Genomic DNA, 15,064 nt, shown 5'->3' with positions numbered 1-15,064 from the left:
TTCTTTATTTCTCCCCTTCTTTCACAGCATTATTAAAATTTAGGCCAATGAAACTATTCATTCGACTGAATAGACATTTTCTTATAGGATAATAGGATACAAATTGAGCCTCTCCAAAGAGTCTCCAGTGGTGGCTAACCCTCGTGTGCCAGAGGCTGCTGGAGACGCTGGCCCTGACGCAGACGACGCTCGTGTGCCAGGGCTAATCACGCACCTGCCGAGTCCAACAAAATGAAGAATGTAAACAAAAAGCTTGCCATCTCTCATAAAAGATGGACGTGTCACCAAGTCGTGTGAGAAACGCCGAGAACAAACGGGGGGACTCCGTCTCCAAAAGATCTCCCCTGAACTTGGCGGAACAGCCTATTAAAGGCTTACTTAATTACTCTAATGACACTGGACAGGCCTTAAAACTCGGACCGGGCATGGATGAGAGTTAAGATCACTTGCTGGGATTTGTAAACTGGCGATCGTGTGAGAAACGCGAGTTGGAAGAAAGAGAGTTTCTTTTTGGCCGGCTTTGTCTTCAGTGCGCACAGTGCGCCCCGCCGGATCAGGCGATGGCAACGCTTGCCTCTTATTTCCCGCCTGGGTTGTTACTATGCAAATAATATTCCAAAAGTAATCACGTGTCTTTTGAACAGCCACGTGGATTAACAAAGCAGGTTTGCCCCCCTGCTATCCCATGGCTTTAGGTTTTTACTATTTCTTTAACTGATCCTAAATGCACACATTTACCCAATGCATGGCTCTAATCCCATGGAATAATTTACACCATGAATGCCAGAGTCCCTTGGATGATCCCTTTATAAAGACCTGCTTTCCTCACCACACCTCAGTCCGCCTCATCTCCTACCAGAGCAACACTCTCGTCTACTTCTCTACCCCGTTGAACCGGTTTTGAGAGAATATTGGGACATTCGTCGATGGCATCTAAAATGAAAGACAGAAAGGTACGCGCTCCATGTGCGCTCTGCATTGCGAGGACCCACCTTTTTTGGTTTTTAATATTTTTAAATCTCTTTTAATGGACTTTTTATTTTAGTATTTCTGTCAAATATTCTACAACTTGGAGTCATTTCAGTGGTGGGGAGACCTTTTGTCCGCCAGCTCTGTGGCACGCGTTACAGAATAACTGTGGCGCACTACCAGTCTGAAATCAGACAGTTACGGAATATTTTGGCGGATTTAATGGAATATATTGTTCTCAACGCATATATGTACAATTAAAAAATACTAAAGGAGATTCTAAATAGTAACAAAAACCCATCCAAGATGTAGAAACGAATCGGCGCGCAGATGTCCACCGCGCGCTAAGCGCACAGCGCGCGGCGCACAAAAAACAATCAAGTTTCCAATAGATTTAATCGTTGCATTTGTCTGTCTTTATACCTTCCGGGTTGTTTCATGTTTGTGCATTTGACTTACAAAATAGCTGTGAATGAGAAATGTACAACTTTATCTCATGTTTTTTCTATCCGTTTTCACAGAGAACTCCCATATCTCACAAAGTCATTGAGAAGCGACGACGGGACCGCATTAATCGCTGCCTCAGCGAATTAGGAAAAACTGTACCAATGGCCCTGGCAAAACAGGTATTTAAAAAACTATTAACTATTCAAACTGAAATGTATTCTACAACATGTATTACTTACCGAGTTTATCGGACATTTATTTTCAAATAATCATGTAAAAATGTTCTAACGTCGTGAATTTTGTGTATTTGATAGAACTCTGGAAAATTGGAGAAAGCTGAAATCTTGGAAATGACCGTTCAGTACCTGCGAGCGCTGCACTCAGCCGATTTCCCCCGTGGGAGAGAAAAGGGTGAGTTCACTTTTCACACAGATCTGGCACTTTACGCATGTCAACCCAACGTTTTAATAGACAGGATGGATTGTAATTCGGATGAGTTTAATCAATGCGAGTTTTAGTTGAAATGTATGTTCACACAGTGTGTTGCTTCTCCATCTTTACGCACAAAAACTACATCGCCAGGCTTGTAATCGCTGATGCTTATTTGATTCCTTCCAGGTGAACTATTGGCTGAGTTTGCTAACTACTTCCACTACGGATACCACGAGTGTATGAAGAACTTGGTGCACTATCTGACCACCGAGGACAGGGCTGAAACCAAAGACATCAAGTACGCACGGATCCTCGCCTTCTTACAGTCCAAATCTCGCGTGGTCACCGACCCTGTGTTCGGCTCCGTCGCCTCGATGCCAGAGCCGTCTGACTTCCTCAGCCAGCTGCACTCCTCCCCGGAGCACCAGAGCCACAGTCCGTCTGACTCCGTGTACCAGCAGAGTCCTCCGGGACACTTCACCTGGCACACCTCGACCCGCAGCCCGGGTCTCTCGTACCCGACAGTGCCTCTCTCTGCGCACACACAGCAGCACAGCGGATACCTATCGCCTGTGCAGGGACTCGATCACCACTACTTCAACTTCATCGGTCACACGCACGCCAACACCTTCAGTTTGCACAGTGCGCAACACGCCATGTAAAAAGTTTTGCTACCGTTTTTATTTATATATTTGTGAATGATGGAAATAAATCTTGTATATTTTGTGAATAAATATTTCTGACTAAATTCAAACTCTTTTTGTAATGATTGACACTCAGTTATTTCTCTGGATATAAAGTACAAAAAAAGCCCATCCAAAAGATGAGAAAATTGAGAAAATATAAGTGCAACTCCGTGAAAGAATTTTCAGTAAACTACGTTTCAATCTTCAGTGAATCATTTGGGATATTGTTATTTTTTATTATACATTATAACTGAGTAAAACATATGAAACAAACTAGCATCTCTTTTCATGAAACTAAAGCAAATAAAGACCGTTTTGAAGCTTATAATAATAATAATTGCAATGAGGCAGAATGGGCTCCATCCTTTATATCTTTCAGGCTCCTCCACAGACTTGTTGACGGGTTGATCACATGCATCAGATCCAGGGGGCAGACCTGAGCCTGATTCCCACTGCGCCACCCGCTCCGACTTAAACAGACCTGCAGTTAACAAAACCATTGACTAACAGCTCCCCCTTCCTATAAACATTCAAATACGAGATGAAATACAGGTTTCTATACAAGGCCCACGGTTTCATTATGAATAATTGGGTTTAGTATGAAACATTTAAATGGGCCTCAAAGAATGTTACAACAACATAAAAGTTTATTTCTTTCTGATTTTTAGGCACGTTTCGATATTTCCATCTGTTTAGGGAAAGAGGCTCATCAGGAGTAAAGGCGGATGCAGGGAAGACAGAGCCAAGCTAAAATGCAGTACTTGAAAAATGCAAAACATTGTATTTAGTCATTAAATCCCTCGAACCGAGTAGCATCAGATTAAATCTGTAAGATATGTGGAGTCTCAAAAGGAATGCATAGTTGCTGATAGAAAGGACTCTCTGCCTCAAAAAGAATAAGAAATTACTGTGATCAAAAGATAATTGTTTTTGCCAAGCTGCTTTATGTGACCACAGAGTCTCAATAAACGCATTAAACTGCTTCCAGGCTCCTTCTGTCCTTCTTTAAGTATGTTGCTGTTGAATTGTTCAAAGGAGAAGTAAGAAAAAAAAGGGAGAAAACTCCTTGTTGTGTGTGTGTGTGTGTGTTTTAACCAAGGCCCCCCATTGTGGTACATCTGAAAAGGGGAACGATCTCTGCGTCTCTTGTGCTTTATCCTTGAGTGATTGCGAAGAAAAATAATCAACACCATGAAATCAAAGTTTTTCTCCAAAAGGAATTCAAGAAAACCCTTTGCCCCTCCAAGGTTTTTCTTTAGGGGTAATGAAGTCATTACACACACCTCTCTCCTGTATCAACCATAGGTGATGACACCTTAGCCCCATAAGACAACAAGCGCGGCGTCCTCATGTGGTAACAAAATATTGTTACTCGACATCTATGGACAGATATGATGGACAGAAGAACTGCTTCTGGGTGGAAGGTCACAGATGCATGGATAAGCCTGCATTAATCGCTTGGCTGGTTGGATAACCTCACATTAACCAGCCCCTGATCAAAAACACAAGCAGCAAGAGAGCAAATGAAAGAAATGAAAGACAAGTGTCCACGCAGATGGAAAAGTGACAATACAATGAAAGGGAGAAAAGGCTTTAAAATGAATGCTCCCTACAGCTCCAATATTGATTTAAATCCTGACTCTAAACATGGAAAAAAAAGATTGATGTTCAGCCAGATGAGAAAGATTAAACTGCAGCACATCACATGAATAATAATAAAATGAGCACAGATAAAAAAAAGGGACTTCAAACTATTTATTGTCATGTAAACTGAGCCGCAGTGGTGGAGCCTCACTTTGAAAATGTTTGTCTTGCGCATTAACACCACATGGTGAACATTAACAATACGCTCTTTTCAAAAATTATTCATCACTGGAATTTCACAGGAAAACACAATTCACACGCTGTGTTTCTACAAAAAACTGCGTGATGAGCAAGAAGTTGGGGCAAATTCATGAGGAAGCTTCATCCCTGTGGAAAGGAGGAAGATGATGATGGGAATAAATTACAATCACATCAATTTAGATTAAATTAGAAACTGTTATTTGTGTATTTGATGTACTTATTTATTATTTCTTCTTCTTCTTCTTCTTCATCTATTTGCTTGATCTAGTACCTTTGCTTCAGGTTCTAAAGATACTTTTCACAATAGAAAAGAAATTGTAGCGAGTGCAAAACAATATTCAAATTCTGTGGAATCATTTTTTTGTCTTTATTTTTTGGACATAATTTACAAACTCTACAATTTACAATTCTGAAGTAGTTCATTTTTTCATTAAGTATTCACTGTATTGTATTGTCATGTTACTCCAATACATGTCGCTTACTTTGCAGATTACGAATGTACAAACTACAATGTATTTAAGCAACTTGGTTTACAAATGATAGAGTCCCTAGTCAAGGTTTTACAAGTCAAATTAACCAATGCAGTGAGCTATTTCTAGTTTTCCAAAGTAAATCAGTGTGTTTAATGTGTTTTCTTTTTTTTGCCCTCCAAAGAAAAGCTGCTTTTCCTTCCGATAAGTTTGATGATCGTCCTTTTGATGCGAAGAAAACAGCCAACAGCAGATGGGCTCAACTCACAGACGGGAAACAGGGTTTTTTATATTTACCACTTATACTGGCACGAGAGTGGTGTCAATGACTCTCAACTATCTCTGTCTTTGACTAAGAATATTTCCCCAAGTGTTAAACCGGTACTTTTAAGGAGTCACAAGAACCAATGGTACCTTGTTCTCCCCAATAGAGGAACCCACGCATAAGTCAGGCGTAGACGGCCAGCTAAGCTTCTGCAACAGCAAAGCTTCTTTTCCATACCGTGCTGTAGTGTGTCTGTGCTGTGTGTGCACACGTGTGTGTGTGTGTGTAGGAGGGGTACAGTCTAGCTTTGGGAGACAAGCCAAAGAAGAAGTAAGCTGTGAGAAATCCAAACAGTCAGTGCTGCTTGTGAGGCAGAGTCCTCCAGTGGCATCGGATCTCTGCCGGCTCACCTCAGGACGGCCGTCTGATCTCAAGCATGAAAAGACGCAGAGCAGGGGGGGGTGGGGGTGGGGGGGGGGGGGGGCGGGGCAGAAGAAACACTGAGAGATGGAGGGAGTGTTGAAAAAGGGGGGAAAGGGGATGGAGATCATTCTCACAACAGATACCGCTATCTCACAGGGTTTAAAGGGCCCCCTTTCTGCACCCTCCCCCACTCCCCCCCTCCTCTTACCAATAATGCCAAAACTTGGCAGCCAACCCACAGCACATGAGCAACAGTTTCCCATCAGAGAAAAGCAGCCGTCCTACTGCCTTGGCACGGGCGATGTCTGAAGAAAGACTGGCACTGTAAGAAGGGAGCAGACATGAATGGAGTCTGTCAGGAGAAAAGAAATCAGCACATATCTCTGCCTTTTGATTGTCTGGGAGTGATTGTGGTGAGAGTGCATCCCTTAGCTGTAACAAAGTCTAAAAAGTGACAATATATTTAGGCTGGTTCATTTCCGGATACAAAAAACAGGAGGGAGATTTAAATCCTAATGTTTATGAAAATGTTGATTGTTTTTTTGCTCGTTCAAGAACAAAAATATCTAAGTTGGATTCAAAATATGAGGAATTAAATCAAATTCAGTGGCTGTTTCAGTCTTCTTTGCCCCCTGCAATGGGATGAGGGCTTCACCTTTTTGCACTTGGTAAAAGCCTCTATGTCCTCAACAGCAATGCAACCAGATTATGCAAATCCATGGCAGTGTCCCATTCAATACCTCCATTTAGAGTGCAGATATTTGAGCCAAAAATGAATGGAGCAGTGTTTTAGAGCAACAAGAGCAGGGAGAAGGGTCAAAGACATCTCCGCTATAAATGAAAGCATAATGAATACTGTACAGAACATCCCACTGAGGCCCATCGTTTCAGCTGAACCCTGCGTGGCTTTCCTTGCTCTTTGTCTTCTTCTGTTGTTTTGTGAAGTTTCTCTCATGTAGAACACGGCCGCTGCAGCAGACTCTCTGAGCAACGCGGAGGCCCGGGAGACCATCATGGGAACGGTCCAACAAGCGCGCAACCAACGCACTATACAAGAGAGTCAAAGAAACAAAAAACAACAACAAACAAAAAGAAACAAACGGCCACCGGTCTCTTTGTTATTCATGGGAAAGAAAAGCAAGCTTGTTAACTTGCACAATTAAGGCATCATTTGCCAGGGGAAAGTGCAGTTCTTTGTTTTTGGAGGACAAAAGGTTGAGAGAGTGTGTTTTAGATATGGTGCTGTGAGTTCCACGAGGGTGGGTTTGGTTATCTGGTGTGCAGCAACAAGGGGCACTTTTGTCACGAGCACAGACAGTGTGACATCGGAAAGTGCTCGAGATAAATCAGGTAATTTTGCATGGTAGTTAGACAAAGAGTGCCATACATTCCAGTTCCTGTGTGCATGTATAAAGGGAGTTTGTGTAAAGAGGAGGCAAATTAAACAATAACACCATGGGAGTAATTTCCCAAGACGTCTCCAATGGAGTGGCAGAATTTATGATTTAAGACCTTTTTGTTAAAGACTAAAGGCATTAAGTTGGACAAGATCAATAAATTATTCATATTTACAAGAATGTGTTAAATTAAAGAGGCCTTAGAGGAACAAGCAGCAGTGATGGATTTTAGAAGTTGCTTGCAACATTGTGAAACTATACAGTATATACACAGTATATGATATACATCACTTTTAATTTAATCTTATGTTTTTCAGTACCTAAACAAATGTTTAGTTTTTACTTTCAGAACAAAGCCGCACAACTCGTTCTCCCTACTTTTTCAAAAAGCATTATAATTCAATCTCATTTCACTTAATAATGTTGATGGAGGGAAATCGCCACTGTTTTGCCATTTTGAGGTAGTTTTGTCTGGCCCTGAATTCTTCACAGAAATATTGTAGATTTGACAATAAATCCAAAGATAGTTGTACATGCATGTATATGATCATATAATAACTACTTTACAGATTAAAACATTTTCAAAACATTCAGTCTCTCAATATATGATGTCATATAAACATCAAATAAATCAACGATGGAAGCAGAGGAAAAATAAAAAAAATTAAATAACAACTATCATGGATGGATACCATCACTTTAAGTGAAGAAAAGTGAAACAGTCTTTATGTTCTTTATTGAGCATTAAGTGACATCCTGTAGGACTTTTTACGAGCCAAATTTTGTCTTCGCTTCACAAAGGAAATATTTCAATTGTTGTGTTTTCAACTTCTCCCGTGTCCATCATCACTTCGCTTCTTATTGCCCTGCGACACACACTTCACTCGCCTCCATCACCTCTTTTCTGCGTAGGTGGCGCTCAAGATCTCCAGCAGCACTGGAATTCCCGTCTTGGGATTGAATGAGGTGAGCGGCCCTTTCAGCTCCGATCACTCTCGTGCCCTTTGAGGCTGCATTCACGTGTGAAGGTTCCTTTGAGAAGGCCTTTAGGTTGTACTCAGGCTGGTTTTATTCCCGCTGGAAATTGTTCTCAAACATAACGCTTCAAGTGGCAAACGGAGAACATGAAAACCGACAACGTGAATCGGAAGAATGCCACATGAGAGGCCACCGGTGCGTGATGTGGTCAGACGGTCACAACCAAAAAAGGCACCTGACCAACTTGACGCCTCGGCCGACTCTTTGCAGGGCCAGAAAGAAAGGGTAAATAAAAGCCAGTGGTCCTAATGTGCTCCCTGTGCGCTTGGCTGGACTCATGAGGGGCGAGCATGGGATGTTTGCCCTTTTGTCCGGCCAGATGACGGACGCTCCTCTGTGTCCGGGGGCCAGCGCAGGGCCAACGAGGGGGGGGACCCCGGGGCGCCACAGGTCACCGTCTGAGGTCACCATTAGAGCAACCAATCCAGAGAAAGTAATAGAGAAGAAATGAGATCGCCAGCCTGTGAGACTTCACCTCAAGTCAAACTGAATGATTCCTAATTCAATATTTTGTCGGGAATGTTGATATTGTGAGTGAATGCTTTTATTTGGGGGGGGGGGGGGGGGGGGGGGGGGGGGATGAATGAAGATGAAGCACACCCAATGAAAAACATCCACACACCAAGGAAGAGTTACAGAGAAACAATGAAAGCAATTAATAAAATAAGAAGCAACCTTGTAAATCCAAAGCTTTTATTTTGATTTTATTTTATTTTGAAGGGTTTAGTTTTCTTCCTTGAGGTCATCGCGGTGGTGGGCGAAGCGGTCGTACGCTCGGTGACCTCACCGTGACCTTCACAGCATGGCACCCATGTCCGACACCAAGAACATGATGCAGCACATCGAGGACTGTGGAAGAACAACCAGAAAGCAGTAAATCCGTTAGAAATAACGCTCGTCAATCATCAAATGAGACTGACTCAGTGGCCAGGAAAAACAAAACTTTTAGTTTGAGAGTGTTTAATGTTAAATGCACAACGAAAAGAAACAAATGTTCCCACACACACTCAGACTGGGGATATTATTCAAGCCAGTCTTAAACTCCCAAGATGCACTTGTGCTTCACAGAACTGTCATAAGTTAAAATTGTGTCTTTGTGCAGATTATCAAACGTATTTTATGACCTGGATCAAAATCTGGCTTCTTTTTTTCTGTTTATGTTCATGAATGTAGGTAAATTTAGTAGATTGATTTTAACTCTGCATAAGGATCCAAAGAAAGAGTAACATTTCTTTGTCTGCAGGTTCAAACGTTTTTTCTAAGTTAACTTTCAACATTAATTTGAAAAATGTACATTACTTCTGGTTGCCCTTTTTTTACTGCCAACAATGTTTTAACCAACTGAGGTTCAAACCTCATGATAGCAGTACTGAATATTGAACTATCACAAAAAATAATTCAGAGTAGATTAATTTATCCTCTGGTTTCAGTTGTCATGAGTATTATGTCATAAGTATTAAATATTGTTGATTTCATGTGACTTAGCTGCATAACATCAGTCGATGCTTTCCTCTCAAACGATCAGCACACAAAGAAGTGTTTTTTAAACTTTAACCCTAATTCCCATTAGGAAAACAAACAAGGGCACAAGAGTGCGTTATTCAAAGGTTTCTGCCACAGTCAGAGTTGGCAGCTGTGCCGTATTGACATGCCAACACCGTGGGGGACTCTCAGGCTTCCCGAGGCCGAGCTGCGATCCTTTCAAACAACCATCAAACAAACTGCTTCCGCGTTTTCTACATTGAACCCCAAACGGATTCAGTTACACATTGCGTGATGCGAGAAGATAATTCAGAAATGGACTTTGTTGCCGCTACTGTTCCCTACAAAAGTACATGATTTTTGTATGTTTTCTTATTGTAAAGGCGATGAAGCACAGTTCACAACAAATATAATTGGATAAAACACTTTACATGAATCACCATGGCAATACTTTTCTTGTCCTGTATGCGGAACAAGAATCTTAAAGAGGGTGATTATTTTATCAAAATGACAAACAACTTGATTTCAAAGCCAAATACATGCTGAGTAACGATTTAGACACATTTAGGACAAAACGCATTAATGAAATGACCTTCTTTTAAAGAAATATAGTGGCTAGTTTTACATAATTGTATTAAAATCAGATTTTGTTATCATATCATCAAATCCTTACAGTACGAACCAATTAAAAATGTTAAGCATTAACAAAAGAGGGACAAGAAGTTTTTCTTTTCACTCCAACTGCAAGAAAAGACATAGAGACCCATCCATTTAACACTTATTGAACGCAGAGCTGGGATGACCTTTGGAAACCCGGGTCTATGGGGGTTCGGTGGCATGTTCTCTGTTAAAATCCAGCGGCAGACTTAAAAATAGAAGGATTAAAAACAACCACAGCACAGGCCAGCGTTTGTGAGGAGAAGACACCCACAGATAACTTTCTGAATGGCTCCTTTTCTCTCCCCATCATAAGATAGGAGAGGAGAGAAAAAGGACTAACAAGATGCACATTTTACATTGAAAACTGTTTTTGTTCCCCTCCTAATCTGGCCCACCATCTGAGAGGAAGGCTGCGCTAAAGAGCGGGGGGCTTTAATGGGAGGACGAGAGCCAACTCTGGGACACGGGAGGAGAAGGGGAGAGAAAAGGGGGAGGGAGGGGGTTGGTCTTTGGCTTTAAGGAGGGGATCAGTTGGGAAGTGTAGAATGGATGTTTCTTTTTCTCTATGGGGGGAACTTTGTATTTGACTGTTGTTTGTATCTGTCTTTCAGGGGCCTGATCCCCGTGGGCCTGGGCAGAGAGATGCCTCTATATGTGTTAGCATGTGTGGAGAAGTGAGTGTGTCTATATCTGTGTGTGTGTGTGTGTGTGTGTGTGTGTGTGTGTGTGTGTGTGTGTCTGTGTGAGGCAGAGAGAGAGAGAGAGACTGATGGTGGGATCTACCCTCTTCTTTCCTACAGCTGCAGCTCAGCGGATTAACCGTCATCCACAAGGCAACATTACACAAGTAGCCTTTGAACAAAAGTCATGGATACTATTAATGATATGGTAATCCGTAATGGAGCTACCTCCCAGTAGTGATTATACTGACATGGGAAGAATGTCCAAGAGTCCTGGACGCAACTAGCCAAACAACACTGTGGCTATTGTTGGAAAGGCCTGGTCTGAGGCCTGCACCTACATCCACTGGCGTCAGCAGACCAACAATCCCTTCCTCCTACACACACACACACACACACACACACACGCATACTGCCCCCTGCTTTCTTGACACCCTTCCCTCTGCCCCAATCACCCTATGAATAAAAATGAAAACCCAAAAATGGATAGGGAGAAAGAGAGGGAGGGAAGGGGTGGGTGAAAAACAAAGTGTTTTTGCCAGGATCAGCTAGGGATTTCCCCCTATGTGGTTCCCACACACTGACTAGAGCTGGATACCCTCCTCTCCCTCTCGCTAGCCGGTCCATCCTTTCTCCTCACACCCAGGGAAGACCACACAAACACTAAATGGTTTCACGATTTAATCTGGGACAGTGGTGGAAAGGATGAGGGTTGAGTCAGTGCACGGCTGCCACAAGCCAGTCCAGTGGGTGTGTTGGGTTGGAGGTGGAGGTGGTGGTGGTGGTGGTGGTGGTGGTGGGTGAGAGGCCACTGTTTGCCTGGGTAAATGCTCTCGGTTGGACAGGCTGGGTCACAGCAGGGGTGTTTAACCCTCAAAATGTGTCCCTTTTAAACACAATTACCAATTTCTCTGTTCGCTGCAGCCACTAATCCACTCTGATGTTGGTCCAGTTACTGAAGCGAGCGTACCTAGAGTGGAACAACTGTCCATGATGAATTAACTGCCTAGAAATAAATAATACGCAGAGAAATGATGTGCATCAGTCGAATAATTGACGCGATAAAATCCATTTGTTTGGGAAAAATCAACATATTTCTATTTAATGTGGTAACTAAAAAAAAAAATACGTTCCTCTTGTAGCTCAAAACATTGAGATGGTTTTATCAGCTCATGTTTTTTTTTGAATATCTTTATCCTTATAAACATGATATTAAGTGAAGCGTGATTCTTCAGGAAAACAGAAATCAATGGATTGCTTTGTTTGGGATCCCCAGCTGTAAAATATGGTACAAAGTCATAGATATAATCTGTACAATCTGTGATTGTTATGGTATTACTACAAAGCACTAAATCAATACATGTTTTCTTAATAAGATCAGAAATTGAGAACATTTGTTTTCTCATAATTGAGTTAATGTTGCTCTTCATTGAATTGGAGACGGGGGCCAAGAGTTTAAAATACATGGTCTCATGTTTCCCAAAATACAATGAATTAAATATTTCGGTTTGAAACTTGCCGAAGCACAAACTTGACAACGATACTCCGGAGCTAAGAGAGATACATGACTAACTGAGTAAAAGCCCCTGTGACCAATACACTCACCATTGGGTATAAATCAAATAGGTGGTGCCATTTTATCTTGTTGCAGCATTAAGCAACATAATCCAAGTTTGCGATTGAAGTCTCGGTTGATGTGTGTTAATCTGTACGTGAACACATACGTGATTGAAATTCAGTTATAAATATGATATTACTTTTTGTAACGGGCAGTTAAAATACGCATATTTAGAAAACAACATTTAAAATGCCACTTGTCAACCATTAGGCTGCCTCTGGATCGCTGCTCTTTGTAACAGCTCTGTTCTTGCTTGACTGATATGTCAAAGTTGAGGATACGGAGGAAAGAAGAGAATGAAAATGCCACACAGGCACTGACACAGGGATCAATCCGATTGGAATGATTTAGCATTTCTACGTTTTGAATAAAAATGAGTGCGCTAGACGGTGGAGCAGTTTGATTAGTGGGATTCTTAAGTCCCTCGAAGCCTTCACTGCCTTTTCTCTCTCTTCCGTCACTGCAAGAATAAAAGTCCTCTTTCTCTCTTTTCAGAAGTCCCTTGGTACCCTGGCTTTTTCCTCACTGTTGGTATTACAAAATCCCCATTGAAAACAACCCTTGTCACCTGTCAACTAAGCCAGGCTGGCTTGCTAGGTCTTTATCCTCAGCACATACACTCACACGTACACGGAGAATGACTCCCTGCCCCCAACCCCATTTATGCACATATCCCCTACATTCATAGAAAATACATAGACACAGACACAACTGCAAATCCCAACCGCACACACACACACACACACACACACACACACACGCCCACCCACTCACACATGCTCACGCACTAAAACCACATGTCTGAGAGCTGTTCCTATAGCAGTTTAAAATTCATTACCCTGTTCACTTCAACAAACGTCCACACTGGGACGGGCTGCTTTCAGCTGCAGCCCGAACTCGACGCTCAAGTATCCCGGGCCAAATCGGGCCAAATTACATTTTTTAATTTGTATAACAGTAGGTGCAGAGCATTTTACATATCGCAATCCATAAACATCCTGATGTTTAAACAACCTCACCATGTTATTAGAGTATTTTGAAATGTAAGTAAAAAATGTGTGTCCATAAAAGTTCAGAAACATTGTTGATTTTTTCTCATTGATCTCAAATAATAACTTTAAATTGTATGTGTATTATAATCCTTGATTATTCTAATCATAACTTCTCTAATATGTATTTTGAACCAGTGCTGCTATCTTGGCTAAGACACTTTTGATTGCTGTGGGGCCTTTATAAAGTTATACTTTATAAAGTTATACTGTATACATGTTTTAATGCACAGTTCCATTCAAAAGTTTGGACGAATTTTCTCATTCAATTCAATGAGAAAGTGTTTCAAACTTTTGACTGGTACCGTATTCACATTTTGGAATCTGAAATATTTCCATTGAATTAATTGTTTCAAAACCATTTAAATATGGTGCAACTTCCTAATAAGTGATATGTCCTAATGTGTTGTTTTTGATAATTATTGAATCATAGAAATGTTCATAAATCAGCAATAAACGTTGCTGTGAAAACGTATAAACAAGTGGCAGAAATAATGGCTAATCATATAGCATCGCTGCCTCCCAAAGCTCCATGACGATGGGGCGGTGAACGTTTCCGATGTTGACCGTTGAAAGCCCGTGCAGCAGCTGTACAAACCTGAGCTTAAGCCCCGAGTCGCAGCTCCACCCTTTAGGGCCGGGAAGACTGAGGGAGGAGAAACATGGGTGCTGGCCGACGGCCGCAGAGGGGGTCACAGCAGAGGGGGTCACAGTAGAGAGGGTCACAGCAGAGAGGGTCACAGCAGAGGGGGTCATAGCAGAGGGGGTCACAGCAGAGGGTGTCATAGCAGAGGGTGGTCATCCGGCCCGGTCACTTAGCCTCGGGCCCGGCGCGCCCCGAGCAGCCGTTGCTCATTGACCCGCCGACAGGAGCTCCCGTCATCGGGAGCATCAGCTTCGCTCCACACACAAAGGTCACGGGGTCAATCCGACCTCTCTCCGGCCATCGAATCAAGACAGACAAGCACAAGCAGTGACTTATCCCCCAAATCAAAGGGTCGATGATGCATTGTCAATCACACTAACACAAGCACAACACACACCGACACACACCGACACACACACACAGAGAAACGCACATCCAAACAAATTGATTTATCAAAAATGTAAAGGAGTTTTAGACTAATCTGCTTTTAAGTTGTTCAGATAATCTTAAACCGTGTTTCAACAGAGACGTCGGAAACATAGACAAGACATAACATTTGGCTAAACATGTGTGATGTTTTCGAAGGTGTTTTTGCAGTGAAAGGATTTATTAAGGGAGGGGTAACTGTGAAGCATACAATGGGATAGAAATGTTCAAGCTCAAGTTTTTTCACTCACCTTTAGGGTGGTAAAAAAAAGCTAAGACTAAGAACACTGGTTAAGTAAGTATTTTATCATTGGAGATTAAATCATGTTTTATGTCTTTTGTCTTTTTTTAACCATGTGAAAGATAATCTGCAGCAGAAACTAACAATTACTTTTACAAGAAATTAATATTGCTTTTTAAAATGATTCAATTGACAGATTAGTAGCCCCCCCGCGACCCTGAGTACACGATAAGCAGTTTGAAGATGGATGGATGATAGATTAGTAACATTTCCTTTCACTTATTCCCACA

The 15,064-nt window shown here is 41.9% G+C and overlaps 1 protein-coding gene across 1 annotated transcript; it reads left to right on the top strand.

Moving 5' to 3' along the window:
• The first annotated feature begins 852 nt into the window (after positions 1-852).
• On the top strand, positions 853-2,582 carry helt (helt bHLH transcription factor). The gene is made up of 4 exons (XM_037472359.2): positions 853-953; positions 1,491-1,595; positions 1,731-1,827; positions 2,035-2,582. Exons 1-4 carry the CDS (start codon positions 927-929, stop codon positions 2,508-2,510), a joined length of 705 nt encoding a protein of 234 aa, XP_037328256.2. The 5' UTR covers positions 853-926; the 3' UTR covers positions 2,511-2,582.
• The last annotated feature ends 12,482 nt before the right edge of the window (positions 2,583-15,064 follow it).

Source organism: Pungitius pungitius, chromosome 9 (genome assembly GCF_949316345.1).
Source record: "Pungitius pungitius chromosome 9, fPunPun2.1, whole genome shotgun sequence".
Classification (NCBI taxonomy): domain Eukaryota; kingdom Metazoa; phylum Chordata; class Actinopteri; order Perciformes; family Gasterosteidae; genus Pungitius; species Pungitius pungitius.
The sequence above is the reverse complement of the archived record's forward strand: the minus strand, read 5'-3'. Positions and strand labels throughout refer to the sequence as shown.